Below are 15184 nucleotides of genomic sequence, written 5' to 3'. Positions count from 1 at the left end.
CACGATCCATGGCGGCCATTCTGATGGTGCGGCCAGCAGCGAATCCACCCATTTGAACGTGTAGTCCTCCATCTGGAAACGACGCTGTCGGATGTTGTTGAATCGCATTCAGAGAAGAGGCGGCGCAATGGTAAAAGCTTCGGCGCGGAGCCGATCGCCACCCGAGCATCCGTAAAGTCTGGCCGCCACCGCCAAAACCCAACCCGTCTTGCAATTTGCAAAGCACTGATCCGAAGCTGTACATGTAGGACAGTCCCCATTTCGCATTTTACGACAGCGCAGTTTGAGTGCAGTCTCCGAGTCTCGCAAAAACAAAACAGGAAACACCAGTATGCTGGCCACCATTCCGATCGTCGTCGTGGCAGCCGCCTTTGTGCAGACGACGTCCGCGTACTCGAGCTACATGGAGCTCATCCCGAACGGAGAAAACATCGGCAAGAAGTTGGGTCATTCGGACACGGGTTACACAGATTTCGGCACCCTTTTCTCGGACGACGGGACCGAGTGGTCCAAGGTATGCTCACAGACGTGGCCCGGCGGCTCGGTTACTTGCGGCGAGGCCCTGGGTGATCCGTGTTGCACCTGGAAGTCGGGTGACCCGGACTACACACTGACGGAGCCCAACACGGACGGTACCACCTGCGCGTCTGCCTCCACTGCAACCAGTGGCGGCGCTGCCAGCACAGCAGCTAGTGCATCTACCGCTAGCAGCGAGGCCACTGCCGATACCACCGAAGCTGGTGGTTCCACGGACGACTCAACGACGCAGGCCAGCAACACGACGGACAGCACCGCCGTGACGGACTCGTCCGAGTACTGCGAATAAGCCATCTGGAGATCGATTCTTCTTTCGTGCTAGAACAGTAAGTCCTCGCCAGTAGATGTCGTCCGGAACTTAAGCCGCACGATACTGCGGTGATACGTCTGCATAGCGGTTTGAAATTGAGCTGCCCGCCCGATTTTGGTGTGTTAACAAGTATAGTTGGGTTTAGCTTTTTCTTAGACTATGCTTACAAGTACATGCATGATAAGCGATGGGACGCAACACTATGCATGAACTGGTACTCATTGCGGAACTACAGTACACATGTTGTCAAACACGGATATCGACCACATCTATAAAACGGTAGGTGAACGCCCAGCTTGTGCAACAGGGAAGAGCTCACTTGGCACTACTACATGTAATACGCACCAGGGAATCGATGGATAATCCAGTGGATTCTGAGAATCCCACCATCTGAGGATAAATGGACGTGAGCTAATGGTAACCAAATATCAAAGGATCTTTTTTAGAGTAATATTTTTATTTTTGGTATTAAATATTAATAGTAGCTCATTTTTTCAAAAGCTAATATAGTATTTTGTTTTTAACTCGGAGATTTAAAAAATATTAGATACTATTACATGATATTTATGATACTTTTCACTTAAGTACGTTTCTTGCCACCTTACCCTCTGCTGAGTAATCTAGCGCCACAGGCAGCAGGTTTATTAGACGCACGATATGGACGAGGAGATCGGTAGAGAACAAGAACAAATGTCTTGATTTCGCTCTATCAACGTTAAACAGCTGCAAGCGTTTGCAGTTTTCCATCTCGATCGCCTTTGTCGGTGTCACAGTGAAATTCTAGAGCAAATACTCGTCATTTTTAAAGCCTACTGCTTTTTTAGAACCTGATCGAAAAAGTTATTTGGCTCCGCTCGGCTAACAGAGGGTAAGGTGGCAAGAAACGTACTTAAGTGGGAAAATATCTTAAAATATCATGTAGTATCTAATACTTTTCATTTCTCCAAGTTAATATTACAATATTATGTTAACTTTTCCAAAAAGGAGCTACTATTAATATTTAATATCGAAAATAGTACTATTACTATCAAAAATATCATATGATATTTGGTTACCATTAGCCCCTGTCTGATATATTTATTTTTCTAAGATTGCGAAATCGGGTTATATCCACCAACCAGACGTTCGACTAGCTGAAGTATTACTAATTAACCGTGAGGGAGATGGAGTCCGGGACAATTGTGAGAGTGACGGCAAGTTTGACGTCGTGCTGAGCGCATTAATCTAGCGTCACAGGCTGCAGGTTTATTAGACGAACGATGTGGACGAGGCTATCGGCAAATAAAAAGAAATAAAATATTGACTTCGCTCTATCGACTTCAAACAACTGCAAACCGTTTGCAGTTTTACATCTCGATCGCATTTGTCTGTGTCATAGTGAAATACTAGAGTAAATACTCGTCAGTCTTAAAGCCTACTTGCTGTTCTAGAATTTGACCGAAAACGGTTCACTCAGCAGAGGGTAAGGTGGCAAGAAACGTACTTAAGTGGAAGTATCATAAATATCCTGTAATAGTATCTAATATTTATAAATCTCCGAGTTAAAAATAAAATACTATATCAACTTTTGAAAAAATGAGTTACTATTAATACCTAATATCAAAAAATAAAATTATTACTCTAAAAAATATCATATGATACTTGGTTCCTTACACGTATTATAATAGTTAAAACGATAAAGTGAAGTCACTAACATTAGTGTAAACTCCCGCCGTCTTCATCGGCCTACACTGCGCTTACTGGTACATGTTGCTTCTGTCGCGGATATTAGCACAGTCAGCGCTAAATGTACATGTACTCATATACCTTACCTGAAAATTGAAATTCGAAATTACTGGTACTGGTACATGTGTAACACTGTAAAACCTTTAATTGTGCCCCTGGGGAATTACGTCACCCAAGCAGGGGTACTATTTTAGGGGGGGGGGTTCTGTAACGGGGTACGTAGCCCTAAGTGTACCCTGGTTACATGAAGTGTGACACGTCATACTTCGGAATATTTGGTACAAAGTACCAAGGTCGTTCAAAGCCAATTGGTTAACGACATTGCATTTCTATAGGTGACTTATAGTTTGTATTAAACCCAAGCTTTATCTACCTATAAATATACTCAGTTTACATTCTACCTTAATTAGGTCACTTCGCTCTCTTTTGAATAAAGAGGGGACCTGTGAACTGCCGTTCACTGAGAGTTTGTATACTCTCGGAAGATAACTTCCTCTAGCGCAAGGTGCTGTGTGACCCCGTCACACTTGGTAGCACTAGTAGTCAATCCACGCCACCGCGGGTAGACTACCTGAACCTCTCCGAAGTTCGTTGCCATGGACAGGAACGACTTCTCCCATATGAACGACTCTCAGTTCGAGTCGGTTCGGAAGATGGCAGGCATCTTCGGGATGGAGGCCCTGCAGAGCCTGGTGGTGTCAACACCGGCCGAGCAGCTCGAGCGCGTCAATGCGTTCGACGCGTACGAGCAGGGCCTCATCGCGCATGTGCGGGAGAGCCTGCAGGCTCCGGCGGCGATAGAAAATCCGCCTCACCCGAAGCCAATACGGCTGAAGGTTAAGCCGTATGAAGGGAAGGAAGGCGAGAACCTTCACTTCTGGGTCCGATAAGTAGAGATCGCGATGGATGCGGCTCTGATCTCGACCGAGCAACATCGTGTTGCTTTTGCACTCTCCAACCTTAGCGGTCGTGCTAAGAGTTGGGTGTACACACGGGAAGCAACGTCCCCTGGATGTTTCACATCCTGGGCTCAGCTGTGTGAACAGCTCCGAGCCGCGTTCCTCCCGGCGAGCTACGAGTACCGCCAGTGTTCGCGCTTCCTCTCGTGTAAACAAGGGAGGCGTGAACTGCACGAGTACGTGCAAGAGATACGGGAGCTCACGGCGTCCCTAGTGGGAAACCCACTCAATGAACACATCAAGATGACTGTGTTCATGGACGGCCTTCGAGTGGGCCCCGCACGCACTCAGCTGTTCCGGGTGCAGTCAAGCACCCTTGAAGAGGCGATTCAAGTGGCTCTCCAGGAAGAGTACAGCCATCGCCAGGCGCGTACGCCGGCCTCCGCGTCACCTGGGAGCTCCTTGTCGGCCCCGGTCGAACAAGCCCCAACGGACCAGTTCCCATGGAACTCGGGCCCGCCGAACAGCGTGACATCCGCTGCTTCGGCTGCGGGAAGATGGGCCACTTCAAGCGCGACTGTCCCGCGGAAAGACTCCGCAGACGGTCCTTCCCCAAGCCCGTCCTCAAGGGTCGCTGGCAGAAGCCAGGATCCCGAGGACAGGGGAACGCCGGGAACCAGTAGGGGCGGGGCGCCCTACTGGGGAAGAACTAAGTCCTCGTGATGGGTGCGTGGGTGGCGCGTACCACGAAGACTTAGCCCCTGAGAGTCTTCGCACTCTCGAATCGGCGAAGAGCAGCGGCGGGTTGCTCGTAGTACACGGATGTGTACGGGGATACGATCATCCCTTTAGAATCTTGATCGATTCTGGGGCGTCGAAGAATTTCGCACGCCGCCAGACGGTTGCTCGTAACAGCAACAAGTTGTCCGATGCTTTGAGAGAAAGCAAGGGCAACGGGACGGTGTCAGTGCGACTGGCCGACGGGAAGGTCGTCACTGTCCCCAACGTCCAAGTGGATCTGGCCGTCAAGTTTGAAGACTTTGACAGCCTCGAACAGTTCACTGTTCTCAATATGGATCCATATGATATGATCCTGGGCATGCCCTGGCTTGAGGAGCACGAGCCCTTGGATCGACTGGCGAGGCAAGGCAATCGGTGCCAGCCGCCCTGCGCAGTCCGACAGAGCATTGGTGAGTCATGTTCCCACCTCTGTTAGGACCCGGGGCGCCCGCAAAGGGTTGCCAGGGTACCAAAGCATCCGGCAGATGCTTGGGAGTCGTCGACGTATATGACGACTCCGAGGATGTTTTGATGGTGGCAGCGCCCAGAAGAGGCGCTGGCCAAGTGGGTAGCTTAGGTCCACAAGCGGGTAACTTAGTTCCGCAGACAGCTGCAGCTGCTACGAACACTGAGAGCAGCGTGTTCGGAGTGGGTAACAGAGTTCCACTCACGGTCGCCCAGACCTTAACTGAAGAGGAAAGCGTCGAACACGCTTCCTGTGGGTACCACAGTACCACAGTACCACACGAGGCCACGAGTGCCTCGGATGTCGTAGCGCCGACATCCCTAGACGTGGGCAGCAAAGCTCCACATCACAGTCGCCGTCGTCAACGACGCCGCCGCCGCCTCAAGTCGGATCCGAACTTCGTTCAGATCGACGTCGCTTCTAGCGACTCGGAGTCCAGGGCCCGGGCTCCTCCGACAAGGCCGGTGGAAGAGTGTTATCACATCTTCGATGGCGAGACCGGTTTACCCGTCAAGGCATCTGGTGTCCACTTGGAACCGCTGCCAGAGGTTGCAGAGATACTGAACCTCGAGGAAATGACGGTCGAGTGGCCAACCTCAAGGCTGTGGTGCTCATGAGACCTGAGACCACTCGAGAGAGCTGAACGCCTCCTCTGCCTTGGACGAGAACGTCCTGGAAGACCTCAACAAGCAGCGTCAGACGTGCTTGGGTTCTGAGATCCTTAAGAACCCCAGGGATCCGGTGTATCCGGAGTATGCGGACGTGGTGAACAAACACCCACCGACCCAACTCCCACCCAATCGAGGCGTACGGCATGAGATTGATCTCGTGCCCGGCACAAAGTATTGTGTCACGAGGCAATGGCCTCTCCCGCGCGAACAGTGCGAGGTCATTGATACCTTCTTCGCCGCGAAAGCGAAGGCATGCATGGTGCGGGAGTCGAAATCCCCGCACTCGACGCCGACTTTCTGCGTTCGAAAGCCGAACGGAAATTGGCGTCTGGTTCACGCTTATAACAAGCGGAACAACGCAACGGTGCCGGCCCAAACACCAATCCCACGAAAGGATGTGTTGTTAAACAACATGACCGGGAGCGTACTGTACAGTGCGCTGGATTTGGTAGACGGATACTACCAGATCCTGATGCGAGAGAGTGACATCCCGCTCACCGCGGTGAGCACTCCAAGCGGCATGCTTTGGGAGTGGCTCGTCATGCCGCAGGGCCTGTCTAACGCCCCGGCGACGTTCAATCGCCTGGTGACGCAACTGTTCCGCCCTTTGCGTACCTTCGTACAGACGTACTTCGACGGCATATTCGTCCATAGCCGTGTCGAGGGAGGCAAGACGGCCATGGAGGTGCATCTAGGACACCTCTGTCGAGTGCTGGACGTGATGCGACCGAACAAGCTCTACGCCAACATCGACAAGTGCGTTTTTGCGTCACCAGAGATTAAAGTTCTCGGTTGCTTCGTAAGCAACGTGGGCGGTCGGGCTGACCCAGACAAGGTCAAGGCCATAGCAGCATGGCCGACGCCCCGATCCCAGAAGGATCTTCGAAAGTGGTTGGGGTTGGCCAACTACCTTCACAAGTACAGCGCAGGGTACGCGGGCTTCGCTAAGCCCTTGTCGAGCCTCCTTCAAAAGGACGTCGACTGGCGCTGGGAGCAAGAGCACCAGGATGCTTTTGACAGCATCAAGGCCAGTCTCCAAGAGGCCCCTGTCCTGGCGCTGCCGGATGAGACGAAGCCGTTTAGCGTCGTCTGCGATGCCTCCGATTACGCCATCGGATGTGCATTGCTGCAGGCCGACACGGCTGGACATGAACAAAGCCGCCGAGCGGAACTACCCTGTCCACGACAAGGAGCTCCTGGCAATGAAATATGCCCTTGTGAAGTTTCGTGTTCACCTTCTGGGTTCTCGGCCCTTCGTGATCTACACAGATCACGCATCCTTGAGGACGGCGACTAGCTCGCCTCACCTCTCCCAAAGGATGGCGAGGTGGCTGTCCTTCTTCGCGGAATATAACTTCCGCGTCGAGTACAAGCCGGGCAAGCTCAACGTGCTTGCGGACGCCCTCTCTAGGCGTCCCGACTATGAGTTGGCCCACATCACGCGGGTGACAACGGATCTATATGATCGGATACGCATGGCGTATCGGGACGATGAGGCTGTCGCGCCTATCGTCAAGTTCCTTAAGGCCGGAACGAGCGCGAAATCCGACTGGCTCTCGTCGCGACAGCGCTCACGGCTCCACCGATATGAGTTGAAGGAGGGCCTCCTCTATTATCGGGTGGAGCCCACTGATCCTCCACGGGTGGTCGTACCCAACGACGAGGATCTGAAGTTCGACATCCTCGCGGAGGCGCATGACGCGCCCTCCAGCGGCCACTTGAACCGCGAGAAGACCTTTCTGTCGGTCTCTTAGGCCTTCTGGTGGACCCACATGTACAAGTGGGTCGCCCGATACGTTAAGACATGTGAAACATGGCAGAGGGTCAAACCCGCAGGGCACTCTTCGGCTCCACATCAGAGCCTGCCCGTACCGGCTGACTATTGGAAGTCGATGAGTTTTGACTTCATCTTTGGGCTTCCCGCCGACGGACACGGCAACACCGGAATTTTGGTGTTCGTGTGTCGGCTGAGCAAGATGGTACATCTTGCTCCTGTTCCCGTCGCTGTTACGGGCGAACAAACCGCAAATTTTTTCGTCGATGGCGTGTTCCGCTATCACGGTCTCCCGGAGACGATTGTCTCGGACCGAGACCCGCGGTTCACTGCTGCGTTTTGGAAAACGCTGTTTCTTTTACTGGGAACTCGTCTGCAGATGTCCACTGCGGATCATCCACAGACAGACGGCCAGACAGAGCGCGTCAATCGAGTGATCGAGGACACTCTGCGCAGTGTGTGCGCGGCAGCACCACGTACGTGGTCGACGCAGCTTCCAGTTGTTGAGTTTGCGCTCAACAACGCGGTGCACGCGTCCACGGGGTTCACGCCGTTCTACTTGAATGGCTTCCGTCACCCCAGAGTGCCTCTCACGCTTCGAGGAGACACTGACTCCTCTATTCTAAGTGGGGGAGAGGCTCGGAAAGCCCTTTCCTCCCAGGTCTCGGATGTGAGACCAGTTTCGCTGCGGAAACAAGTGGAATCCTTTATGAATACCAAGCTGAGCGTTGTCAGCAGGGTCCGCGATGCCATGGCAGCGGCCCAAGATAAACAAAAGGAGTACTCCGACAAACATGGAAGAGGAAACTTAAGTATATTTAAAGTGGGGGACTTAGTGTTACTAGACACGAGGAACCTACCTCTTGACACTGTCAGCTCTGTCGGCAGCAACAAGCTGAAGCACCGCTTCATCGGACCATTTGCAGTCCTGGCCAGACATGGTGCGTCGTACACCATCGACCTGCCAAAGTCAACGACGACGCGCCCGACGTTCTATGTTGGACGTCTTAAGCGGTACTTTGATCCGCAGGGGGTTGCTGACTCGCAGACCCACCTTGACCCAACTCCTCGAAGCGAGGGCCGGTCACAGATGTCGACGACGGCGTCGGAGCAGGCACCCAAGCCTCGGTCGGAACGGCAAAACTGCGGTCAAGACCGTACGCCGGAGGGGCTCCGTACGAACGGACCCCGGAGCCATACGCCGAGTACGCTGAGTACGCCGGGTACGCACCAAACGCGTACGTCTGGGAGTGTGCCGCAGGCGGCTCCGGACGTGGCAGCAGAGCCTCGATCCGTCGGATCATGCGAAAGGCCTCGTCCAGATCGGACGAAGAGGCCCGGTGATCCACCCGCAGATGCACGCTCGCGACCTCTCGCTCCAATTGGCCCATGCGGCCCGCAAGACGAGCGAGCTCGCCCTGATTCCCGGCCTGGGCGGCAGCATCACCGCCAGTCCCAAGGCCAAGTGCAATCTCAAGCACGAGGACACGTTGACGGAGGCGGTCAGCCTCAGGACCCTTTGTCGGACCCGCAGCCGGAACACTCGGACGAGAGTGGTGTTCGGGAGGCGCCGAGTACTCGTACTCGTACGAGGGCACCTCCGCCCCTGCTTGACCGGAATGGAGAAGTCCACTTCCACGTGGAGCGGATCCTCCAGGAGCAACGGCGTCGCGGTAAGCGACAGCTCCTCGTGAAGTGGAGGGGTTATGCCCACTCCGAGAACTCGTGGGAGCCGATCGAACGGCTTCTGATTGACTGCCCGAAGGCTGTCGCAATCTGGGAACAGAAGCGGCGGCAGCTTCATAAGTAGTCCGGGGCTTCTTGCCCGAACGAGGGATGAGCGCTGGAAGCCGCGCGCTTCATGATGTCCCTTGGCAGCATGCACTGGCTGACCAAGTGGGCAAACCTCACACAAAGATCACGCTGGTCCAGGATGCGGGACAGCAGCTGATCTTCATAATGTTCCCGTAACTCCGTGGGTGAGTACTTAAGAGACTCCACCCATGCCCAGAACATGTCCTCACAAGACCTCCACGTGGGACAGTTCTCGGGCATAACCCAGGGGTATCCCCAAAGTGGATCGAGACCACCCCGGGTCTCGGGCTTCTTACGACAAGTCGTGAAGTCCTTAAGAGGGATGCGGTGTGGGGCGAGAAGCACACACCGAGCAGCCTCCAAGTTGTCAACGAGCAACTGTTCTTTCTGAACAAGGGCACGTTTGTAGATGCCCCTAGAAGTGTGGCCGCCACAAGGCCACGAGGAGCGACGAGAAGCTCTAAGAAGAGGTCAGCCCCAGATCTCTCCTCGGGAGGCCAATACCCTCTTGAGTTGATGGCAGCTTCCTGGCTGACGGGTGCCACCACCGAACCCCCACGCACACGCTGGGCAGCTTGGAAATCCTCCTGCTGCTGGTCGAGGTCATTCGAGACTTCCCGGGGCAGAGCGATAGCACCCTCCTCCTCCTCTTCTTCCTCCTTCTCCTCCTCTTCATCCGAGGAGTCGAAGATGCCCCGATGGGAGTGTCGAGACTCCTTCTCCTCGCGGAGTGGAGACTTAGAGACTGTACGCTTCTTTGAGGGCTTGGCGCCTTCGGCTTTAAAGGCCTTAGCACGCGCAAGACCCTCGGCAAGCGAGAGACGTTTGCGAGGATTCTCTTCCTCATCGCCACCAGCTTTGGAAGTGCCCTTAGCCTTGACGGCCGGACTCTCAGAGCGCACAGACGTCCTGGGACTGTGATCACCTTGATCACTAGCGAGCGACTGCACGCTGTCATCCTTGTGCTCACTGGGCACTGGGCTGTGCCCTCCCACAGAGCCCGCAGGAGCATCGTGCGTGCTCTCGGACTCGGCTTCGTCCTCACTGCCAGAGTCGAACTCATGTTCCACGAACCGAGGGTTCGGACGATTGTCTGAAGCCGAGGGCGACGGGCTGCGGCGCTTGCTTGTTCGCCTGTCCACAGCCGCGTCACCCGAGGAACCGATCACCTCGGAGGCCACCTGAGTAGCCTCCTTAAGTGCCGAGCCTTTGCCGTGAGGCTTAGTGCTCTTAGCAGTGCCACGAGGCATGGTTAACGGTCAAAGTGGAGACCTAGAAGAAGAGCGCACAGACTGCTGCTCGAGGCTCTAACTGTGAAGTGAGCCTCCGCCGCGCTCGCGCGGCCAAGTCGATGGTTTTCGACTTTGAGAATGAGAGTTTGTGACGAACACCTCTTCATTCTGATTGGTCGGTAAACCGAACCTAAGTGGGGGAGGATGTAGCGGGGTACGTAGCCCTAAGTGTACCCTGGTTACATGAAGTGTGACACGTCACACTTCAGAAGTATGACACGTCATACTTCGGAATATTTGGTACAAAGTACCAAGGTCGTTCAAAGCCAACCATTGGCTAACGACATTGCATTTCTATATAGTTTGTATAAAACCCAAGCTTTATCTACCTATAAATATACTCAGTTTACATTCTACCTTAATTAGGTCACTTTGCTCTCTTTTGAATAAAGAGGGGACCTGTGAGCTGCCGTCCACTGAGAGTTTGTATCTTTCGGAAGATAGGCTCTATTTTTAGGGAGGGGCACAAATTAATGTCAGGTCAAGTGCGTCGTGTTGAAGTCAGAGTTTTTTCCGGGCCCTCCTACTTAAAGACTGGCGATGATTAGCTCTTCTTCGTCGGAAAGGCTACAGGCTTCTTCGTCTTGATTAGAATGCGTTTCAGCAACCTTGTTACCAGCAGTGAGCAGAGGAAATGTTAATGATTCCCATGGGGGTACTATTATAAGGGGGGTTATTTTAGGGAGTGGCACTTTCGTAAATCCTTGATCATAATTTTGGGGAGGGGCACAATTTTAGGATTTACAGTATTAATTTCCCCAGCCACGCATCAGTTTAACACCCAAGATGCTTAACCTCCTTACAAAAATAAAGTGTAAGTCTGACAAATCTGAGGATATCAGAATACCAAAAAATAGAAATGTCGACCAGATCACTTTCTCCATGTGGCGGGCTCTTAAAAAGCGAACCAAACCGTTCAAGCTGCAACCGAGTTGCATACATGTTAGAGACGTCTTGTACAAGCGTCTCCATTTGGCGCGCTCATGATGCGGTGACATGGCTACTTGGCAGAAAGAATATGTACACGGAGGACGAACAGTGAGGCCTCTGATATCCCCACGACTAAAGCAACGCGGACAAGCGCGAGTTACTGAGACAGATCATCGTAGTCATCTACAGGCGGTGGTCGGCGAGCTTCTATGCCCGACTTCGGAGCAGGCGCTCGCTCGGCAGCACCTGCTCAAGAATGAACTTAGGCATCTTGCGGAGGCCGCTTCCTGGTCCTTGTCCAGTAAGACCTATCAACCGGAGTCGACCAAGTCGGTGAGCGTGAGCATCTACTTAGCGGCTATCCCGGAGCCCCCCTCACTGCCAGAAGCAATCGAAGCATTCTGGGGCAAGTTCTCGTGGGCAGAGAATCCGTGGATTCCGGACGAGATGATACCATGTCTGAAGAGCACAAAGTACAACAGTATTCAGGTCACGTCTATTGAACAACTGAAAATCGTGCGAGCTGCAGCGGCAGTCTCCACATTTACGTTGCCAGCAAGAGAGGGGTGTCTTAGGGGACACACAGTAGCCAAGCTGCACAGATGGATGGTAACCATCCTTTTGACTTCACCCCGTGTACAGGTCGGAGAACAAGTAGGGGGACTTCGGCGGTTGCAACTGCGAGACGCACTCCAACTTAGTCAGCAGTACACATGGACAAGGCTCGACCAGCAAACAGTACAAGGTGAAGTTTACAGTGACGGAAGGAGCGTCGTGCTAGAGCAGCAAACAAATGGCATTGGGTGGCGGGTACGACACCAGGATGATATGACACACGACGAGGAGATTTTCCGGGACCAGAAGAATGGATTGGTGGTCCGTATCGACTCCCTAGTGCATGGATACCGATGGGAGATCAGTACACCCGTCAAGAATCACAGTATTGTCGGCCAGATCAAGAAACGAATCACACGGCAAATTCGGGCGGAAAGGCAGCCCCCCCCCCGTGAGCGCAGTGCTAACCAAATGGAGAAACAGGAACACGGGTGGGGCGCATCAAAACATGTTAACGGACTATCAAGTGTAAACTACCGGATGGCAGCACAACAGTTGAATTGTACAGTGAAGGAACAACTGACATCCTCGGGTGCCCCCAAGATGCGAGTTGTCGAAATGCAAAGGAGACAATCACACACATCGCGTGGGAATGCATCCGAGCTCAGGCATTCTGGACAAAGGTGGTGTCTCAATGGCTCGGAGTGGAAGCCACGGTGGAAATGGTACAAACATACAAGAATAACCTCGCCGCACGGACACGCCCCCCTGTCGGAGAGCGACTACAGACAATGATCAGTCGGATGTTTGGCCAATGGAAGCTGGGGTATAAGGTCGCACTGGGCCGCATATTATGCACCGACATGAGAGTCGAATTCAAGGCCTGCATCTACAACTGTGCTTGGATAGCTGAGTGAGTATGCAGACTGAAAATCGGGGAGTGGACCCACCGCCACCTCCAGTAGTCTGACTTCGACACTCTGAACCAATACTACACACCAGACTCAAAACATACCAAGAAGCTAGTAAGTCAAGTCAAATAGACTTCTCTCTCTCTCTCTCTCTCTCCTAGATAAAAGACTATCAGCTTAGAAGTATTTAATTTAAGTATTAAAAAATGAATAATATCGGAATGGCATCTTTCCATTCATAAGCGCCGTTAGTAGTACAAACGGCGCTTACTAATAGTACTGTACTGTACTACCGGTAGTATTAAAGGGTAAATACAGTGCTGTGCGGCGATTATCAAAACGTTTGGGTGGTTGAAGAACAGGTGTCGCGTCGTAATCTTCCACAACGGGATGGTGAGCGACGCCGAAAGCGAAAGCGTGAGCTCAGTGAGCTCAGCTCACGGTTTGTGAGCTCATCTCCTAAACGTATTAATAGGCGTAGTCCAAGAAGTTTTATGGTACATTAGAGGCCCGCCAGCAAAATTTGACACGACCTGAAGATTGAAGTTCGAAGAGAAGTTCGCGTCGCAAGTTGCGAGGGCGGATGATTGCAAAAGAATATGCCAATAGTTTGTGGCACGAATCCCATCCCAAGATTTTCACAACTCCACGCTCCATGAGGGAGGGACCATGTGCTCCATGTGATGTGTGTCGTCGATCCAACTGCGTTTGCTTTTTAGTAGTACCGTACAGTGTACTGTACATGTAAAGCAGTTCCGGTAGACGTTGCATCTATCTCCACACACAGCACTTTCGAATCTGCCACGGATTTTTGACGTCGGTTTCTAAGTCATGGTAGCTTTGAATTTCTTGCGAGTCGCGGTTTTCGCTGCACTGGTCGCGTGCGTTTCCAATTCGGACGCTAGCGCCATTTCCCGTGCGTTGGTCCAAGTAATTCCCTCCACTACGTCCACGCCCGCGTCTAATGAATATGGCAGTTTGGCAAGTTCATCCAATGTGAAAGCAACCAAAGCCCCCGTGTCGGAGACGTTTTCGGATTTAGCAGGCATGGGCTCCGATGACACTGGTACAGTCAAGCCGTACGCGGGTGACAGCAGTGGCGAGACTGAGCAAATGGAAAGCAATACAGCCTCGAAAACAAAGAAAAAGGAGACTGTGTCTTCGTCCGGCATTAACGAGACGGATAGCGGAAAAGTGGAATCAAGCACGATCTCGTCTTCGAACAGCGATGAGACGGAGAATAGCTCTGCTACCTCTTCCAGTGGGAAGACAAAGGATAACTCTAATTCATCCACCAAAAATCCAAAGAAGGACAGTGAGCTGTCGACTAGCGACGATGTTACTCAGGGCGCTTTGTCTGCAAGCGGTGATGACACTCAGAAGGCTTCGTCTTCCAGTGGTAACGTCAAGCAGGACGACGATTCCGACGATGATGAAAATGCTGCCGTGAAGATGACAAAGGCCCAGAGGGAGGCTGCAAAGGAGGCTCGGCACAAGGCACAGGACGAACGCAAGGCACAGCGCGATGCCATGAAAGCCGAGTGGCGAAGGATTAAGGCGCAACAGAAGGCCGAACGGAAGGCCGCCAAGGAGAGAGTCAAGTCGGAGAAGAGTGCTATTCAGTCGGCAGCAGGCTCACTCAATTCGACAGACACCACGCAGCAGCAGTGATTGCTAACGCCGTGGAATTTGAATGTGCGTGAAGCAGCTGTGGTGATATTGTCGTAAGCGGAACTGTAAATGTAGTGTTTGGATGAATAATATACACGTCTTTCCGACAATAGGTTATACATGTACTGAAATAGCAACACGTAGCGTAGGCTACTACTTGTCGTGTAACTTTGCTACCAGTTTTTCTTTGAGTAAAAACTTACCTAAAATGTGAAAAGACTTAGCTGCCAGTTCCCTGCCGATTTTCATTTAGAAGTTTGTATAAGTGCAAATCAATTCAGCCTTACCCAGATCAAATCGCTACGACAAAAAACGTATAGCCAATAGAAACTAAGAACAAACCTAAATTGTGATCTGTAATTGGCTTAAATTACTGGCATGAATGGCCGAGTACACGTACCGGTATTAATAACTGGCACTGGACCTTATTATTTTCTTCGGAGGAAACTTGAGGCAACAATTTATGCTTCAGGTACCGGTATCTCTGCCCCGGCTAAGCTCTTGTGGATACCGGAAATTGCGTCTAAATTATGTATTGCAATACATGTACTGTCCTGGTATCGGATAGTGCACCTGTTCACCGGTCACATCAGGTAGAAGAGGTTTTACTGTATTTTATAAGTACTTTCGTCCACGGATTGCAGGCATCCTGGAATCTGCCAAATCTGCGTTCTTTGTGTCGCTCCTTCCGCGTGCCAGCTGCCTGCGGCGAACAGAAAGAAAGAACTGTGCTAAAAGGCTATTAAATCCCGGTTAACATAACCCTTTGAGACTTCGGGGACTTAGCACATCTGACCCTATTTTGCATGCCGTGATTTACAACAACGTCACAATGCAGTTTCTACTAG

The 15184-nt window shown here is 52.3% G+C and overlaps 1 protein-coding gene across 1 annotated transcript; it reads left to right on the top strand.

The window, feature by feature from the left end:
- Positions 1-331: 331 nt before the first annotated feature.
- On the top strand, positions 332-826 carry PITG_07836 (uncharacterized protein; the record flags this gene model as incomplete). Its single annotated transcript, XM_002904009.1, has 2 exons — positions 332-645; positions 712-826. The coding sequence occupies 2 exons, from the start codon at positions 332-334 to the stop codon at positions 824-826; spliced, it is 429 nt and encodes a 142-aa protein (XP_002904055.1).
- Between the last annotated feature and the right edge of the window lie 14358 nt (positions 827-15184).

Source organism: Phytophthora infestans, genomic scaffold (assembly GCF_000142945.1).
Source record: "Phytophthora infestans T30-4 supercont1.12 genomic scaffold, whole genome shotgun sequence".
NCBI lineage: Eukaryota > Oomycota > Peronosporomycetes > Peronosporales > Peronosporaceae > Phytophthora > Phytophthora infestans.
This window is presented reverse-complemented; position numbering and strand designations above follow the sequence as displayed.